Genomic DNA, 20,783 nt, shown 5'->3' on the forward strand with positions numbered 1-20,783 from the left:
ATTGGTATTTATTTTGAATTAATTGTTAATTAATTTTTAATAGGTAATTAATTAAAATATAATTGGTAATTAAAATTAATTTATTAATTTTGAAATTGTAAATTAATTTATTGTTAATAGGTAATTAATTAGTATGAGTAGGCAATTTTATTTTGTATTTATAAATAAATATTTAATATTTTTTATACACAAGTAAAATATTTTATTTATTTGTAATTGGTATTACTATTTATGTTATTTATATCTATTTGTGAAGTATTTACTTTCCCTATTATTGCACTCTCTGAAGTTGGAATAGTAATTTTAACCCCTACGCTATACAACACTTTCCCTACTGTTGCACCCACTGGAGTGGGTATGCAACGTTTACAACGCAACTTTTACTATGCACTACCATTACAACGAAACTTTTACAACGCAAAAACGTTTACAACGCATACATTTACAAAGCATGTTTTTACAACGCAGATACCTTTACAACGCATACCATTACAACGTAAGTATTGCTAAGTATATAATTATTTTTAAAATGTTATATGTTTGGGTTTTTGGGTAAAGGGGTATTTTTAGGGTTCAGGGTCAGTTTTCAGTTTTTGGGTAAAGGGGTATTTTTAGGGTTCAGGGTCAGTTTTCAGTTTTTGGGTAAAGGGGTATTTTTAGAGTTCATGGTCAGTTTTCAGTTTTTGGGTAAAGGGGTATTTTTAGGGTTCAGGGTCAGTTTTCAGTTTCTGGGGTAAAGGGGTATTTTTAGGGTTCAGGGTCAGTTTTCAGTTTTTGGGTAAAGGGGTATTTTTAGGGTTCAGGGTCAGTTTTCAGTTTTTGGGTTAAGGGGTATTTTTAGGGTTCAGGGTCAGTTTTCAGTTTCTGGGGTAAAGGGGTATTTTTAGGGTTCAGGGTCAGTTTTCAGTTTTTGGGTAAAGGGGTATTTGTAGGGTTCAGGGTCAGTTTTCAGTTTTTGGGTAAAGGGGTATTTTTAGGGTTCAGGGTCAGTTTTCAGTTTTTGGGGTAAAGGGGTATATTTAGGGTTCAGGGTCAGTTTTCAGTTTTTGGGTAAAGGGGTATTTTTAGGGTTCAGGGTCAGTTTTCAGTTTCTGGGGTAAAGGGGTATTTTTAGGGTTCAGGGTCAGTTTTCAGTTTTTGGGTAAAGGGGTATTTTTAGGGTTCAGGATCAGTTTTCAGTTTTTTGGGTAAAGGGGTATTTTTAGGGTTCAGGGTCAGTTTTCAGTTTTTGGGTAAAGGGGTATTTTTAGGGTTCAGGGTCAGTTTTCAGTTTTTGGGTAAAGGGGTATTTTTAGGGTTCAGGGTCAATTTAGGGTTTTTGGGGTACAGGGGTACTTTGTAAAAATAAAGTAAAATTACATTTAAATTACATTAACTAAATACAATTAAATAAAATTAAATTATATTATAATATTTTAAATTAATTTATATTACAAAAAATATTATATACTTACCAATACTTACGTTGTAATGGTATGCGTTGTAAAGGTATATGCGTTGTAAAATCTTGCGTTGTAAATGTATGAGTTGTAAAAGTTTTTGTGTTGTAAATGTTTTGATGTAATGGTAGGTGTTGTAAAAGTATGCGTTGTAACGTCATACATCCCTGGAGTGGGAATAGTAATTTTAACCCCTACGCTATCCAGCGCTTTCCCTACTGTTGCACCCACTGGAGTGGGAATAGTAAATTTTACCTCTACGCTATCCAACACTTTTGCTAATGTTGAACTCACTATAGTTGTTACAATAAATTTTAACCATTTTCTATGCTACGCTAAAAATGTTATATATGTTGATTTAATAATATGTTTATATATATATATATATAATCCAAACAAACGATCCCGAACCTCCAACCAGTGGCGAACAGAGACCAGTGAATCCCGAAGTTGAGGCAAGATGTTTTTATTTTCAAGCACCAATCTTCAAAAGCATACAGCGGACTGACGCGTTTCGGGCAGATGCCCTTGATCACATTGAAATGCATGTTAAAAAGCCTGATTTATATACGTTGTGAAATACACCATGTGATTAATAGAAGTAAACAAAATACTGCAGGGTCAACTGGGATACTTCATATAAATGTAAAAACATTTCATTTCAGTTGTATGAATATTGAAACATGGTTCCACAACTTATCACATAGATAAATATATTTAAAAATGGCAAATAATATCTGCATAAATGCGTTATATTTATTCGACTAGAGTAGGCTCATCAATTCCCATATGTATTGGTCAGAGAACATTGAAGTCTAGCAGCAAAAATATACTGTGCAAATTACTGCGTTATGTAAACCATATATGTAAAGTGCAATGTGCAAATGTGCAAATCACTGCATTGAGCAAATAGTTAATACAAAGTGCACCGTGCAAAAATGGTCCGGCATGTGTTAAAAAGTACCAAATAAATACCTAAAAAACACATTGAAATATCAAAATTTCTAAAAAAGCCGTTATTTCCATTTTCTGAAATGTGCAAAATATCGCAATGTAAACCATTGTTATATGCTATGTCTCTGGATTGGAACCTCAAACTATGCTATGTTACTCAGTCAATATTAGTATGCATTAATTGCTTGGGGACATCTCATATAGATGGCAACCCCTTCATGTTTACAGGCCCAAAAAATAGAAGGACCACAAGATATTCAAGATAAAGTAGTGCCGTGAAACCAACAACAAAGAAATTCTAGAAGATAGTTCCCATAGACCCTGTCAATGTAAAGTGTGCCCCTACAGTTGGATTTAATAAACCAAATCTGTACCACCATATAGAAATAAAGTAAATGTGTGTGTGTCCATCCCTAGGTGTAAAACAAAAATTATTTTCCTTTACAAATACAAAATAGATAAGGAAAAACAAAAAAACAGCATAGATCATTTCAATTAGTAATGTCAATTCATAGTGCGACATCAGATGCTAAAGGCATAAACTCAAGGAGAGACATCACCACAGCATGTACCTCGAGATCAACAAGTCATATCAGGTAACTTCCCTTCCATATTCCCTATAGAGCCCTATAGGAAATGGTACAAATCTTCTGTTGTATTAAGCCCATTCGGGACCTTACTGTCCAGTTCTAATATAGTTTTAGATTCCAGTTGGCGTAATCTTTTATCCCTGTCGCCGCCTCTACGCATTTTTGGTACTGCGGTGAGTACATAGTATGAAAGACATTCAAGATTGTTGCCATGTACACTTTTAAAATGTCTTGCGACAGGGTAAGAACTGTCGTTATTAACAATTGCCCGGAGATGCTGCAATATTCGGGCGTGCACCTGTAGCCTGGTACTCCCAACATATCTCAGGCCACAGGTGCACCCCAGAACATATACAGCATACTCCGTCTTGCAATTGTAATTGTCCCTGATGGCCACAGGAATGGTACTGAAGGGGGTGCTGTAATGAGTCGTATTAATGCCGAACTTGCAAGCTCTGCAGCTCGAACATTTGTAAAACCCCGGCCGGGGTTTAAACCAAGATGTACTTCTAGGGAGCTCAGGAAAGGAGTTGGATATTAGGGTCCGCATGGAAGGACCTCTACGGAATGCAACATTAGGATTGTTGGGAAGCTGGGGTGCCAGCACTCCGTCTGTTTTTAGAATGGGCCAACTCTTGGTTAGGATCGCCCTGATCTTTCTTTCCTGACAACTAAATGCTGTGATGAACCTGATGTTACATTCAGTTGATTCTGTGTTTGTGGGGGGCTTCTTGAGAAACAGTGATTCTCTAGATTTTTGTTTTGTTTTGTTTATCGCCATATTGAGGATTTTGTCATTGTATCCTCTGGCTTTAAATCTAGTTACTGCATCAGCAGTGCATTTCTCAAACTCCTCCTCACTACTACAGATACGTTTTAGAGGAAGTAATTCGCCATAGGGTATGTTATCTATGACGTGGCGTGGATGGGAACTGCTTGCATGTAGCGTTGAGTTCCCAGCTGTTTCCTTTCTGTGGAGGGTAGTTGATAATTGATTGTTACTGGCCGAGACTCTAACATCTAAAAAATCTACAAAGTCTTTGCTGATGTTTGATGTAAACTTTAAATTTACAGAATTAATGTTAAGACTTGTGATGAATGTTCTGGCACTCTCTTCATCCCCTCTCCAGATTAAAAACACATCGTCTATAAAACGAACCCATAAAGTGACATGTTCCAAAAATGTTTGAAAGTGCTCCCCCATGAGGACCCACCTCTCCCACCAGCCTACGTGTAAACACGCATAGCTGGGGGAAAAGCAGGCCCCCATGGCAACACCTCTCTTCTGTAGGTAAACATCCTTACCAAAGATAAAGTAATTGTGGTGGAGACACCACTTGACACATTCCAAGATCATCTTATTGTGGTTGTAACAATGGAGAGGTCGTGTGCCCAAAAAGTATTCTACAGCCCTTAGACCTGCTTGGTGTTCTATGCTCGTATAAAGAGCTTCTATATCCAAAGTTATAAGAAGCAGATTTGTTGACCATGGAATGTCCTTGATTTTTGATAAAAAATCACCAGTATCCTTGATAAAAGTGGGTAGCTTTATCACCAGTTCCTGTAGGAAATAGTCGATGAATTGCGCCAAGTGTTCTCCCATACTTCCAATGGCAGAGATTATTGGTCTGCCCGGCGTTGGTAGTACACCTTTGTGTACTTTAGGTATTAAATAAAATCTAGGCATGATGGGTTGCTCGACGTTTAGGAATTTGAATTCCTGCATGGATATTAGTCCGTCTCTTTTGAATTTATGTAGCATCTTCTTGAGGGAATCTTTTGCCAGCTCATACTGTTTTGCACTTGAAATCTGGTAGCAGGTAGTATCTGATAATTGTCTATTTGCCTCCTTAATATATTCTGCTTGAGGCCAGATTACTATATTTCCCCCTTTGTCAGAGCTACACACAATGTTCTTATGGTCATTCCTAAGTTTTGAGACAAGGGCCCAATATTGCTTTTCTTTAAGACTTTTTATCCTTTTTCGATGTTTCACTTGGTGGTAAAGCTTTTTCAAATCAGATGTAACCACTTCATGAAAGGAATCGATGGAGTCCTTTGGCATCATTGGCATGAAATTTGACCCAGGTTTGAATGGGCTCATGCCTGAACCGGATTGTGGGATGTCAGCTGCCACGAGTTCTTGTTGTGTGGTCAGGTTGTAATCATTTTGGCTGTTGTCATTGCCCAGTTGTTGCACAGTTAGTAAAGTTCTAATATCCCTAGCTTGAAGGGCGCTGGTGGACGGTTCTGTGGTCGTTACTCCACTGTTTTCGAGACCGTCCTTAATGTTAAAGAATTTGCGCAGCTTTAGTTTGCGAATAAATTTGAAAATGTCTATTCTGGTAGAAGCATAATCAAAGTCTGTCAATGGACAATGCGATAAACCTAGGCTAAGTAGCTGTTCTTCAGCTGCCGTTAGAGTCAGAGTCGAAAGATTGACAATTGTTTTGTCTTCTAGTTCTTTTTGCGCCAGTATTGATTTTTCTTTTTGGATTTTTTGTTGTTGTTTCCACTTGTGTTTGCGCCGGAGCTCCTTGCGTCTTCTGTTAATTCTGGCCCTTTTGATTGCTGTTGCTGACGACGATTCGAAGGGCGCAGAGTTTGAAGGCGCGCGCTCACTAAAAAATCCACTTCTTCGCCCAGGTTGAGCACCATTTGTGAGCCTTCTGTGCCCATATTGGTTGAACTACTCTCATCAGAATATATGCTACTATTGACTGAGTCTGTGTCGCTGTTACCGGGGGCGGCTTCCGCAAGGGTATTTTGCTGAATGCCCGCTGGACCAGTTGATTTGCTTGGGGGCACAAGTTTTTGATTCATTTTGATTTGTTTTGCACTTTCAAACTTACGAGCAAAGGTATAGATCTTTCCTTGCTCATAGTCATTTTTGTCACGAGCAAATTTGTAGGCTTTGCGCGCTTTGATCTTTTCTTCATGATGCTTTAATCGTTCAAGTATTGCTTTTCTGGAGGACGCTATCAAATCATTTGGTTCGAATTTCAGCAGCTCTATATTGATTTCCTCCAGCTCCTTTAGCAATTCAACACGATCAATTTCAGCATACTCTATGAGTAACTTGACCAAATTGGCCGATGCATCCAAATTATGTTGGCCCCATCTTTTGAGCATTTCAGGATGAGGTTTTTCATAGCTAGGTGCCAGAAGAATTCGTAATCCTCGAGGGACGCGCCCTTCCGCTATGTACATTGACAGAGATTTATGTTCCCACCACTTGGTGCATTCGCTGCGCATACACTTTTCCATGCGCTTTAAGAGTTGTTTAATTTGAGCTTCATTGGTTGTAACATTTGCTCGAGCTGCCGATGGCAAGGCTGTACCCCTGTTGGTCACTTGGGGTAAATTACTGAATAGCTCCTTGGAGGCGGCCTCCCGCCCTCGCACTACGTCTTCCGACATACTGCCGCTGTTTGCTTTGAAGAAGATTGGAATTAGAGTGCGGTGCGATACGCACGTAATATAAGGGGTTATATCAGCTTGCTTTTGATATCGCCCTATTTGCCTTTAGTCCTCCCTACCGCCTGAAGTTCAATGGTTATTACACACGCCACTTACTTGCCGCTGCGTTTCTCAGCTGCTCACCCGTCCCAAACTGTATTCCAACGAGACTCCGAGCGTTGATCACAGCGCGGCAAACCTGAAGAGTGGGTGTGTGATTGCAGGCAGGGTCCGTCACAAAAGTTTTGTTTTGCACAAAAACGAAGAACGCTGGTTGATGTCGACGGACTGACTTGACAGGAGTGGATTCACGACGGAAGCAACCACCTTCCGTGAAATGAATAATCCAAACAAACGATCCCGAACCTCCAACCAGTGGCGAACAGAGACCAGTGAATCCCGAAGTTGAGGCAAGATGTTTTTATTTTCAAGCACCAATCTTCAAAAGCATACAGCGGACTGACGCGTTTCGGGCAGATGCCCTTGATCACATTGAAATGCATGTTAAAAAGCCTGATTTATATACGTTGTGAAATACACCATGTGATTAATAGAAGTAAACAAAATACTGCAGGGTCAACTGGGATACTTCATATAAATGTAAAAACATTTCATTTCAGTTGTATGAATATTGAAACATGGTTCCACAACTTATCACATAGATAAATATATTTAAAAATGGCAAATAATATCTGCATAAATGCGTTATATTTATTCGACTAGAGTAGGCTCATCAATTCCCATATGTATTGGTCAGAGAACATTGAAGTCTAGCAGCAAAAATATACTGTGCAAATTACTGCGTTATGTAAACCATATATGTAAAGTGTGCAAATCACTGCATTGAGCAAATAGTTAATACAAAGTGCACCGTGCAAAAATGGTCCGGCATGTGTTAAAAAGTACCAAATAAATACCTAAAAAACACATTGAAATATCAAAATTTCTAAAAAAGCCGTTATTTCCATTTTCTGAAATGTGCAAAATATCGCAATGTAAACCATTGTTATATGCTATGTCTCTGGATTGGAACCTCAAACTATGCTATGTTACTCAGTCAATATTAGTATGCATTAATTGCTTGGGGACATCTCATATAGATGGCAACCCCTTCATGTTTACAGGCCCAAAAAATAGAAGGACCACAAGATATTCAAGATAAAGTAGTGCCGTGAAACCAACAACAAAGAAATTCTAGAAGATAGTTCCCATAGACCCTGTCAATGTAAAGTGTGCCCCTACAGTTGGATTTAATAAACCAAATCTGTACCACCATATAGAAATAAAGTAAATGTGTGTGTGTCCATCCCTAGGTGTAAAACAAAAATTATTTTCCTTTACAAATACAAAATAGATAAGGAAAAACAAAAAAACAGCATAGATCATTTCAATTAGTAATGTCAATTCATAGTGCGACATCAGATGCTAAAGGCATAAACTCAAGGAGAGACATCACCACAGCATGTACCTCGAGATCAACAAGTCATATCAGGTAACTTCCCTTCCATATTCCCTATAGAGCCCTATAGGAAATGGTACAAATCTTCTGTTGTATTAAGCCCATTCGGGACCTTACTGTCCAGTTCTAATATAGTTTTAGATTCCAGTTGGCGTAATCTTTTATCCCTGTCGCCGCCTCTACGCATTTTTGGTACTGCGGTGAGTACATAGTATGAAAGACATTCAAGATTGTTGCCATGTACACTTTTAAAATGTCTTGCGACAGGGTAAGAACTGTCGTTATTAACAATTGCCCGGAGATGCTGCAATATTCGGGCGTGCACCTGTAGCCTGGTACTCCCAACATATCTCAGGCCACAGGTGCACCCCAGAACATATACAGCATACTCCGTCTTGCAATTGTAATTGTCCCTGATGGCCACAGGAATGGTACTGAAGGGGGTGCTGTAATGAGTCGTATTAATGCCGAACTTGCAAGCTCTGCAGCTCGAACATTTGTAAAACCCCGGCCGGGGTTTAAACCAAGATGTACTTCTAGGGAGCTCAGGAAAGGAGTTGGATATTAGGGTCCGCATGGAAGGACCTCTACGGAATGCAACATTAGGATTGTTGGGAAGCTGGGGTGCCAGCACTCCGTCTGTTTTTAGAATGGGCCAACTCTTGGTTAGGATCGCCCTGATATATATGTATTATTTTTGGTGATATAATTTTTTTAAGTATAGAAAATATTTATTAAAATTAAATTTTTAAAATAATTATTTCTAAGTTTATAATAAATATATGTATTACTATATTAGTTTTAACTTCATTTTAAGACATTTAAAAAAATCGATATTTTGACAGTCTATATTTTTGTAAGTCGATATTTTGGAGTCGATATTTTGGTACTTACCTGTTTGTAGATAGGGAGTCGATATTTTGTCACTCGATATTTTTCACTCGATATTTGTGTATCTCGATATTTGTGACGTCGATATTATGTCAGTGATCCATCCCACGCATCACCTCCACACCGGTAAGGCTCACGACGAGTCCCCTACTCCACGCAAGCATTGAGGAAGGACGCAACCGTTCCCCCGGGTCACGGAACCGACGCATCTTCCCTTCTGCGAGCCTTTTGTTTACTTTGAGTGCCGCATCCAAGCACTTTGTTGAAAACTTTGTCGCATTTACCAACAACTTGAACTAAGAGACTTTTATCCACCTTTAAGTAACCTTTAGTATAGTATTGTGGATTTTTGTCGTTTGTGGTCTTGTGTTTAAGTCTATATAAAGAATACCTATTTTTATAAAAACCTGTGTTGTGTCCATCTGTAGTGCTATCACTGTATTACTGTGTATATTCACAAATGCTTAACACACTGCCTCTGAGATAAGCCTGTCTGCTAGTGCCAAGCTACCAAGGTGGTGAGCAGGGGATATTAAGGAGAGTAATCCCCTTGTCCTGACTTAGAAGTAAGGGTCCCTATTTGGACAAAGGTGATAACCTTTGCCAACTAGAGACCCCCAGATCTAACACCAGGCAACTATGTGGGCGTCCCTCCAAACTCTCACAAAGCACTATTTTCTGGACAGTCAGGTTCACAGAGAGGGGCATTTTGCAAACTCTGTTTTCAGGAGTTCTAGTTTTGAGTCTATTCACAGACAGCCACAGCCCATGCAGGTAAGAGCGATGTGGCCAGACGAGGGAAAGTTAGATAAATAAATAATTTCTCCTCGTCATCGTCCATCGAAATCCCCCCACCGGCCCCACTGCATGAGCCACGGCTGTTCACAGACCCATCTCTAAATATGTACTGTTTTGGTATCTATTCAAAAAGTGAAGAACCCACGGCTAGAAGTCTGTCAGAGGTACAAGTTAATTAACTTCGGTAACGCTCTTCCTGTTAGAGATCTATCTAGCCAGATTACTCACTGACTTTCCTATCCTCCCTGTTCTGTGATTGGACATTATCCATTAATATGATCCCACTTCTAGGAATCTGAACACTGGTCACATCGAATTTTCTCTTGGAGTTCGTCATCTGGGGGCGCATATAGTTCTGCTTCGCATGTCATTCGCGGAGCAGAAGAATCTCAGTGCAGAGCCGCACAACGCCATCTGATGGCACGCCGAGGTAGTGCTGGAAGGTTTCCTTATCCATTGGGGCACCATGGGAATATTCAAAAGATGTGGAATCTGTAGGTGGATAAAGTCTCCACCAGTTAGAAAGTTGTCTTCTGAAAGTAACTTTGAAGCATTGAACTTGAATGGAATCCATGGCATCCATTGAGCTACAGCTAAGAGACAGGTGTTGAGTTTATGTCCTTAGGATTCTCCAATTTGAGAATTATCTGTGTGTGATTCATGTAGTTGTGGCAGGTGGGTTAAAATGTGTTGATAAGTTCTAGTAGTAGATTCATATGTATGTTGTACAACTCCTGTTTTTATGTTGTATTGATTTGATGAAAAAGGGAATATATGAATCAAGTAGGAAAGCAGACATCCAAGGACTAGTGATGCCTTCTATACCAACTTCTTTAACTATAAGTTATCTTGTGTACTGTGTCAAATGCTCCTGAAAGGTCCACAAGTCAGTCAGTCAGTCAATTATCTTTATTCGATTATTAAAAATCATAAAAGAACGAGCATAAATACATGACAACATTTCATCAGGACACATAATCAAAACACATAATAATACAGGTCAATATTTTGTTAAAAAACCCTAAACCCACAATATACAGAATAAGTTATACATAAATATTAAAAGTATTAAAATCAATGAGATATAAAAGAGTAATCATTAATCTGGAGCAAGGTGCCTGGTTCTAGAACGATACTTATTTATGCGTGCGCCTGCAACCAAAAAACTAGCAACATGAAATGCTACTTTTAAATTGGGAAGGAGTTGCAGGAACATCATGGCTGGTTTTACCTGCGTAAAACCCAGATTGCACAATATAGGAAGCAAATATTTTTTTCTAATCTCAGTAAAATGGCCGCAGAACAAGATAAAATGAGTCGTATCCTGGGTAGAAAAGTGATCACAATCACATGGTTCGGCGTTATCAGGTCTAATCCAGGTTTTAAAATTACCCAAAATAAAGGGAATCAGGTCCAGACGAAATCTCGTTAAAAGGAAACGGTGGTATGGTTTAGTTACCAAAGAAAGATATGGTTCCATACCTTGGACAGATGTTAACGTGCAATGTTTCCTAACCGTAGATTTGTTTAACTCTATAGCTTCCCTCTCCAAAACATAGAAATTTGTCAGGATATTTTTAACTGTTTTTATATCTTCCTGGTTTATCAAAAGTGGAGAAGAAAAAAGTTCAGGTCGGCCAGCTAAGGTTAACTGCGTCTGGACGTATTTTAGCCACGGGATATTATGAGCTCTATCCAGGGCTAAACAATCTTTTAAGATAATATGATTTAATGTAAGCTCCTGGTTGAGCCAAATTTTCAACCATCCAGTAACTGGGGCTAATTTTAAAGTGTCGGTAATATAGCCCAGTCCAAGCTCTGTGTGTGTTATATAGGTGGCGGTCGATTGAGGGACAGAAAGCAGGGTTCTCAGAAATTTATTTTCTACTTTCTGGATTTTTTCATGATTAGTGTACCCCCAAATAACAGAGCCGTATTGGGCAACCGACAAACATTTAGCCTTATAGACCTGTATAATGCTTTCCATGGGGCGGGCTCCGAGTTTTTGGGCAAAACCAAGCAACCCAGCAGCCGCTCTAGCCACAGCGTTGCTTTTAACGGAGTGCTGGGGGCCCCACGTGCCCTTTTCATCAAAGGTCACTCCTAAATAAGGAAAAGATGGAACTCTCCTAACCTCTTTCCCAGCACAAAAAAATGTTTTCGACTTTCTTTTCCTGCCTGCGGCTCCTGCAATCATTACGTGAGATTTTTCTGCATTGGTTTTCATGTCCAACGAGGACATGAAATCCCCAAAGGATAAAAGGAGTTTGTTTAGTGCCACTCCAGAGCGTGCCAAGAGGACAGCGTCATCCGCGTACAGGAGGACAGGTATCTTTGTCTCACCTGCACGCGGGATATCGGTGTGGGAAGCTGCCAGGACTGCCTCAAGATCGTTTATGTAAAGAGTAAAGAGAAGGGGGGCAAGGATACACCCTTGCCTGACCCCCCTCTCTGACTTAAAGTGGCAAGTACATCTTCCTTCCCTGGTCACTCTGACTGAGGTCTTAAGATCTCTATGTAGCTCGGCCAGATACCCAACCAAAGGAGCATCAATGCCCATGGTCAGAAGGACCCCCCACAGCTTAGCCCTGTTAACCAGGTCAAAAGCTGAGGAGAGGTCCATGAAGGCCATGTACAAAGAGCCCCCCTTGGCAATTACATATTTATTTATGATCAGTTCTAAATTTAGACACTGATCCAAAGTTCCTCTTTTGGCTCTAAAACCATATTGTGCATTTGATAGAGCACCCTTCCCTTCTACAAGCTGAGTCAGTCTTCCTAAAAGGACTCTCCCCAGGATTTTAACACTGGAATCAATGAGAGAGATTGGCCTATAACAGGCCGGGTCTGTTCTCTGTCCTTTTTTATAAATCGGTATTATGGTGGACTTAGCCCAGCTAGTAGGAAAGGTAAAATCCCTTGTAGCGTTAAAAATATTTGTGAGGATTTTGGCGCTTAATTCAGGGGCACTCTTAAAGAAATCAGCGGGAACCCCGTCGGGGCCCGGTGCCTTTTTAGAGAGTGTGTCCTTTATCGCTTTTTTCACCTCCTCTATACTAAAAGGAGAGATGGTAGTTTCTACTTGTGTGAATTGCGTTCCTGATCCTGGAGTAATATCAGGGCGGCTATAAATGTTACTGAAATGTGTGACCCACTGTTCATCAGGTATGGTGCAGTCTGCTCTCTGCTTCTCTAGTCCCACAAAATATGGATGGTTTATTATCGCCCAAAATCTAGCACTATCTCTCTGTATATCAGGCGACAATAAGTCATTCCAGGCCTCCTTTTTAATCTCGGATTTCCTCGTCCTGATAGCATAACTGTATTGTTTCCTCAGTGATGCTATCAGTTCTTTGTCTCTTGGTTTATTTTTTAAAGCTTTCAGGAGGATTGAGTGAGCCTTGGAACAATTTGAATCAAACCATTTGGGGCCCCTATGTGTATAAGGCTTTTTCTTTACGGTCAGGTCTAAATTGACCTGACGGCAAATAACATTGAAAGCCTCTATCATGGTAGTAACAGGGTTATTAATATCCAAGCAGATTGCAACCTCCCCCTCAACTTTGGCCAGGGTATCCTGCAGAAAGGTAATTGGGGTTACTTGGTCCCATTTCAGTCTGCGGTTCTGGTCTCTCAGGACTAAGTCTGACACACATAAAGCTTCAGTCACTCTCTTTCCCAAAACTCCCTGTGATAAAATCTCTAAAATTACAGGGTTATGATCACTAAAAGCTGAAGTTTCTACCTTGTAATTAAGCACTTCAGACAAAATACTGGACGATAAAAAAATATAATCCACAATTGTGCCTGTGTTGTTACCCACGTATGTTGGTAACCTCGAACCTGTATGGCTACTATGTGATTCATAAAGATTAAAAATTGCTAGGAGCGATTCCAAAGCCTCTCCAAGTGGTGAGTGTTCAAAATGCGGAGTAGAGGAGTAGGGGGGAAAATCCTTGTGTTCCACACGGCAATCCATATTACATGGGTGGATGTTGTAGTCACCCAAAAGGATCACATCAAACCCATGAACACTATTCTCACTGTGGGTAGACAGGAATTCCTCTAAAGTTACCAAATGCTCATTCAAGATTTGACTGACGGGGGAATTATAAAAATTAACAAATAATATAGGCTGTGAGTTTGGTGTAGTTAGTTCAACCGCTAAGATATTTATTGAATTAGTTTTAATCTGTCTTGGCTTTCCTTGAATATCTAGGGAAATGTATATAGCCAAGCCCCCCTTTGCCCTTCCTGAATTACTAGGTACTGCAGGTACAAAGAAATGGGAAAAGCCGTCCAGAACAAGCCTGTCTGACGTTTCCCAAGTTTCTTGGAAAGCAAGAATGTCATTAGATCTAATTATCTCCAACCAGTTCTTATCGTTGAATTTGGCTCTGATGCCAGCGTCATTCCAACTCATAATTCTGCAGACCCTAATGCCAGTAAGTTTTGGATCTCATGGTCTAAGAACAAGCGAAGGACCCTCGCCGTTGGTATCTTTTCTAGGGGAGAGTCAATCGTTTTGATCCATGAAGGATAATGGGGCATAGCGATTAAACAATTGAAGGGGTTCTACAAAAGGATTGTATTGTGGTAAGAGGGGATGATGGGCTACTGCATTATGCCTTATGTCCTGCCCCCATCTGAGATTTGGGTCCCAAACTCTATCCCACCCTGGTGCAGGGGTCCTTGGATGGGTGACATTCTGCTGTTCACCGTAAAAGAACTTTAGGGTTAGGGGGACAACAGTACCCTGTCTGCGTTGAGGAGGGAATAGGTTAGCAAGTATATTAGGTAGGACGTCTTGATTTGAGAGGCTCACTGCCACACAGTCCCCTTTAAACTTTTTCGGCCGGTCTCCCAGCCAGGGGACCCTAGTTGCTGACTTAATTGCGCTAGCCAAATAGTGCTTTCCCCCTGGAGCTAACCGCATGTTACTGGTTAACCAGTGCAGAGCCTTACTTGTAAGAGAGGTAGGGCTTTCCACTGTTCCCCCTTCCAAAGGAGGGACATTCGCTAGCACTAGGACCACTGGTGTGGCCTCGACTAAAAATTGTAGGGGTCCGTTGAGTGAGCAATTACTGGGGGGAGGCTAACAGAGGGGGTACTATCTGTTGGAATGTTAATTAACAGAGGACCCTCGCTGATAGTGGTCGATGAAGTTGATGGTTGGGGCGGTAAGATCTCATCAGGCGACTGGTTCCCTGCGCCATCGCTTACAACCTCTCTGACCACATTTCCCCCTGTATTATTGCTCAAGTTTGTAACTAACGTAGTTATGTTTTCTATTCCACCTGCAACCGTAGTGTGGAGTCCACCCAATCTCTTAATCTCCGCTTGCAGTTTCTCGATTTTTGATGTTAAAGGTTTAACAATGGCATTTATTTTTGACTCAAGAAAGTCAGCAATCCTTTCAAAAAAAGCGTCCTCAGAAGAATGATTATGTTTATCTTCCACAGTGTTTACTTGCTTTGACTTTGGGGTAATAGCCCTCTTCCTTCTTGTCCCCGGGCGTGGACCACCCTGCTTGGGTGGGTTTTTAGTACATAATCGTCTTGGCCTTGTGACACGCCCTTTGGGTGTCTGCTCATCAGAAAAAACTCGAGTCTGTTTCTCCTGCTCAGGCTCAATATCAATGTCACTCTCAGCCTCTACGTTGGAAATTATCATTATGCATTTGGTATTGTGAATTCTAGTTAAGTAGTGTGCGTTTCTGGATTTCTCTGTGCATGAGTTCTACATGTTATTATGTCTGTGTGTAGGCATGTCATCTTGAGGGTGAAATTCTGTATAGTAAAAATGTGGGCCTCTCATAATATGGTCTCTGTATCTTCGCAGTGTCTTTAACCCCTTCCGCGCTGATGACAAAGCCAGCTCGTCATGGGCGTTCCCTGCGCTACGCGGATGACGAGCTGGCTTTGTCACAAACCGCGCGATTTTCGAAAATCAGCACACAGCGGGAAAACGCGGAGCGCGGTAGCGGTTAAGTAGACTGCAATATTGATGATGCAATCATAATAATGTCATTTACTTTTATAATGTTACCTTCTGAGTGGCAACCATGTGTCATTAGTGTCTACACGTAGGGCTGTATGGTCTCTATCAAACAAGCATTGACAACGCTCCCAATGGGTTGCTGCAGAGAATTATTTTCAGCTTTGCAGCTACTCTACAACTGAATAGACTTGTCAAACATGTTGGCTTTACCAATGCTTGTTTGATTCCACATGTATCAGCTCAATCTTCGTTGAGAGTTGTTCATGTTGCGTGTGTTCTTGTCTCGCTGATGATGTCCTTGCCTCTTGCAGAGTCCCGCATGTATCTCCCAGAACTCAAGGGCTGGCCCTGCAAGACCATGCGCTTCTGCACCCCACTGCTGCAGGAGACAGCATACGAGCTGTGGCTGCGGGAGCAGGTGACCGAGCTGCACCTCAAGTGCGCCAACTTCCTGGAAAAAGGCGCCCATAAATGCGAGAGCTGCGGGGGAGGAGAATTCATCTTTGAGCATCGTCTGGCCACAGAAACGATCAGCAGCCAGTATGACCTCGGTGGTGCCCCCGAGCAAGCGCATGGCATTGTTGAAAATAAGTCATCGCTCTCACAGGAAGCACTGGATGTGTTCCAGGAGTCACCAAAGGGTAAGACTTGATGTGCACTTTCTGTATGTGGCGCTCTGATCTAGAGCCTTAGGATTCGAAAGAGATCCAGCCTGACCTGTGGTACCAGATTCTCTCATACAGCGCCCCCTTGTGTTCAGGCAGTGGGACACAGACACACCCCTCACTTGTCACTGCATTGACACCTCCATGAGTCTCAGGCCTGTCTTTAGCCCCTGTGTGCAGATCCAGGTTTGAGTCTAACCCGCAGCTCAGCCAGTGCACCTGCAAGAGCTTCTGCTTGTTCAGCAGTGGAGTTTAAAACAAGCATTGCTAAATGCAATGTGTTTCACCTAGGTGCTTAATAATAAGCTGTTTTTGTTGTGAGCTGTAGTTTGGTGAGCAATATTAGCATTGTGAGCTGCTTGTTGGGTGTGTGAAGTGTTTTTGAACATCACTGTAAGCATGTGTGAATGCTTGAGTGACTGTTTTGAGTGTGTCAACGTGAGTCGGTGCATCTGACAGAGTATGTGAAAGAGAGCGAGATTGCTGGAAGTGCATTCAAGTGTGTGAGCGTTTGTGCTTGAGTGTGAGTGACAGTGTTTGAGTCCTTCGGTGAGTGTCTGCGCGAGTCAGGGTGACAAGAGCAGGACTGGAACACTGCGCCGAATTCAGTGCTATAACCATATCGTGCACTTGTGTCATCATTGTGTTCGGTGGACCATTTCCAGGGCTTTCGGTGCCACAATTACTGCCACACTCAGCAAGGAAATGAAATGTGGGAGATACAATTTCTTGACAGATGTGTGGAACAAGTTTCACTTATTATTAAGTTAATGTTAAGCTCCCAAATAATTAATATTTATTATTGTGCGTTTTACGAAGGAATTTCAGTGCAGACAGGCACACACACATACCTGCTACTTGTACAAATCAATACCAACTTACCAAGTCACACAGTTTTGAATCAAAATGTCATTATGTTTTCACTTGACATCTTGTGAAATACCATGCAGAGTGTATGCTTCATCGCTGAGTAAGGCAGTAAGGTGTGTGAGGCTCCCTCTGTGCCTAGTCTGACCTCTGTCTGCGTCCAGGAAAGGTTCCACTGGACTAACGGAGTGAGGACTGTCCGTGCAGTGAGGCCTTTCCACCTGTCGAATGCTGCTGTGCCTGTCGATGCACCCATGAAGGTGTGTTTCGGGGTGAGCAGGCTGCACTGGGACAAGAAGGAACGGCGGCTGGAACAGGGTCTGTTTGGGAGTTGTATTTGCATTTATATAGCGTTTATTACCGCTGATGTAGCCCCTACCGTAACGAAACTTGAGGGGGCCCGCTGCAAACTCAATAACGGGGGCCCCTTCCAGACCTAGAACAGGAGCTTTAAGGCCTGGGTGCTCTGCTGAAGGGGACCCCTGGAGCTCGAGCTTGTGTTATGCTACTGGACGTAGCGCTTAGAAACATCTTAAAATCACGCCTAGACTTTCGAATGGCGCAAATAGTACACATGAATGAGCCAAAGTGCTTCTGCCCCATTGGAGGGTTTCAGCGTGGCCAGCAGCGAAGGAAGACGGCTGAACCTCGGAGGCAGAGGGGACGCGCCCCAGGGGCTCTGAGTGCACAGAGGCTCGGCGAGGAGATAGCCCTGGCTTCCATTCGTGCAGGAGGAGGGGGGGGGCGAGCGGGGAGGGGGGGTGAGGGTGAGGGTGAGTGAAGGAGAGAGACACAAAGTGAAGCAGGCGCCTGTCTCTGAAGCGGCCTTTTTAAAGCCATAGGGCCTGGGGTATAAAACCGAAGAGTATGCAAGTCCACACGTGTCATGAATAGGCAACTGCCCTCACCTCACCTCTGGTGCCAAGAAGAACAAGCACTTGCAATGCAATAGGTCTCGCATTTACGAGAGTTTGAGCTATGGCATTGTAAAACAGATAAATAAAAGACATTGTCCTTTACAATGCCAATAGCTTAAACTCTCACAAATGCGAGACCTGTTGCATTGCAAATGCATGCAGTACATGTTTTTAAAGCGTTAGAGGAGAGCGTGTCGTGCCTGCTGAGGCTATATGAGGAAATAGTACTCAGAGACTGTAATTAAAGCCTACCGAGTACTAAGACACCTAACAGGGGGTGTCACTATGGGCGGTTACAAAATGAGACAAGGCAGCACTAAGGAGAGACTACTAAGCCTTTTGACCAATGCACAGCCACAGTTTACAGTGGACAATGACACGAGCCAATGAAAAATATTCACGGAGAGTGGGTGGAGCTTCAATTCCCTACCTCAGGACAGCACGCCTCGCAGAGCAGCGCGTGCGCTGGCCAGGCTCAACCTAAACACCGGCTCTTTAAGTGTTTAGTAAAATGATTGTAGCTCTTTCCCAGACTACAGAATGGACATGCTTCACAGTGAACCTGAGTCTATTGTCCTCTGTATTGCACCCATTTGAAGTTTATTGTAAAGTGCACTAAAGCCCTCTGGTGAAGGGGTTCAGTCTAAAATAGTTAAATAACAAAAAAAAAGGATAATAGAGAGGCTCCACCAGGAGTACTCGTACTCTTAGCGCAAGCCTCGCTCTGCATCGACAGATCTCCAACTTTCTATTACTTGCCTGCCAACATGTACTTCCAAGGTAATAGCCAGAAAATTACAAATAGTGAGTGCATGGGTACTGGGGCTGTGGGGGCTGTTGATCTCCTAAAAAAAAATTAAAATGGCAAAAGGGTGCATTTTAAAGCAATTTTGTGAATTTTTACTGAAATGATTCCCAGGCAGTCCTGTGGGGCACCCATAATTAAAAAATTACCAAAAACTCAGTACTGCCAGTGTGCCGAGGTTGACACATCCCATCCCAGGGTTGTTGAAGTTCCTTCTTATTTCTTTCTTTTTTTTTAATTTGTATCCCAGAATATTCATAAGACAAATAGTGTATTGCGGCCCAAATATCCACTGAGAAAATATCCCTCAATTGGTTGTAGACTTTGTACTATTAACTCAAATAGAGTAAGTAAGTAAGTAAATTCTTTATTGTATAGTTAATAAAAACCATTACAAAAGATATAATGCAGTGATATTTAAAACTGATCAAAAGATACATACATGATTAGAATTTAAAACCATTATAAAATATCATTCGAATTTCGGGGCCTAGTCTTTTGCAGAGGAGGCATTCACACAAGGAATGCTAGTTCAGGGTGTGAATTGGATCTTTGCGAGAGTGCTTCTTTTTTTCTCAAAGTTGTTGATGAATTTAACTGCTCTACAAATGAGTAGAGGGTCCACTGAGCACAGGACTTGTATGATCGCGGAACGACAGGTGCGAGTTCCATATTCATTGAACTTCGCTTTTAACCTGCTCTGGCGTTCCTGGTCCAGTGTGGGACAAATGCAGATCAGGTGAATACAATCTTGTTTTGCGGCACCACATAGGTCACACTCCTTGGAGTCTTGTGTCCTCCATTTAGGTTGGTCGGCATATAATAGAGTAATATTTTTGTAAACAATATTTAGGACACAACATTCTGGTACCATACCATTTTCACCTTTCTTTCACCTCCTTACTCTTACTTTGTTTTATGTTTATGTCGTTCCCTCTGTGTGGTTCCCTCCTTTTCTCTTCTTCTTTCAGAATGGTTTATCCTTGCCACTATCCCACCTCCCACCCCTTGCTCTGTCTTTGTATTCTTGTAAACTGTGACTGTGGGCTTGTGCCTGAAGGGGTCCAAAAGCTCTAGTTGCAGTTTGAGTGAGACACAGAGTGCTGCTGAGAGGAAGGCCAGAGGTTACTGCTGTCCTGAGGGTCCCTATGTCACTGTGCATCGCAGCACAGACTGTGAAGCTACCAACTCACATACGGAAAGAACATAACAATGATGTCAAGCAATGGAACCTGCACATCACAAGGGAATCACACACATCCCTCCACCTGCTACAACCTACCTTGCTGGACACTGTCCAGTGTGACTCGCCTCTACAGCCAATCAGAAGAACAGCAGGCCACTGTCATAGGTCAAGTGAGAACCCCAGGACCCGGAGACACGTCACCCCGATTCCAGAAGCACTTTAGGTCGGTGGAAGAGGAGAGAATGCGTTACACGACTGTGGTTAATAATCACAAAGTCTCGCAGGGGAAACACAGAGGCGAATCGAAACAGCTGATTTGCAGTGCAGCCTGTCTCTTTGCTCAGCAGCATTTGTACCTAGCACGACTTCCGGTCTGTCACGAGCCTGTGAGATTCCCACCCGATGGCTGTTTCTCCCCAGCAGAGAGGAGGCACAAATTAGGGTTTCTGTGCGGATTTGCAAGTGTTTTGCTCGTCACCCTGGGAATCAATATAAGATCGTTCCACGGCGGCCAGTTCGTGTCCTCTTTCCTGCCCTCTGCCTTCACTTGTGGGACGCCAACTCGATGGCCCCGTCCAGGAGAACATACAACTCACATGTGTTCCACTGGTCAGGTGCTGAAAATACAAGAAGGTCGCCCATCTCTAGGCTTTGGTACAGTAACTACTTGGTTTGGCTTATTGGTCGCAGTAGGGGGGATCCGAGGGGCACGACGAACCCATACTTTTTTATTTTTAGAAAGACAATTCCCCT

The 20,783-nt window shown here is 42.0% G+C and overlaps 1 protein-coding gene across 5 annotated transcripts in view; it reads left to right on the forward strand.

The window, feature by feature from the left end:
- The window catches only part of ADCY10 (adenylate cyclase 10), a 4,100,562-nt gene that overhangs the window by 2,735,251 nt on the left and 1,344,528 nt on the right, over positions 1-20,783 (forward strand). For all 5 annotated transcript variants that reach the window (XM_078679137.1, XM_078679136.1, XM_078679138.1 and 2 more), the window contains one exon: positions 15,902-16,231. In XM_078679137.1, coding sequence (XP_078535263.1) covers positions 15,902-16,231 — 330 coding nt within the window. The remainder of the gene's footprint in view (positions 1-15,901; positions 16,232-20,783) is intronic.

This window comes from Lissotriton helveticus, chromosome 3_1 (assembly GCF_964261635.1).
Source record: "Lissotriton helveticus chromosome 3_1, aLisHel1.1, whole genome shotgun sequence".
NCBI classification, from domain to species: domain Eukaryota; kingdom Metazoa; phylum Chordata; class Amphibia; order Caudata; family Salamandridae; genus Lissotriton; species Lissotriton helveticus.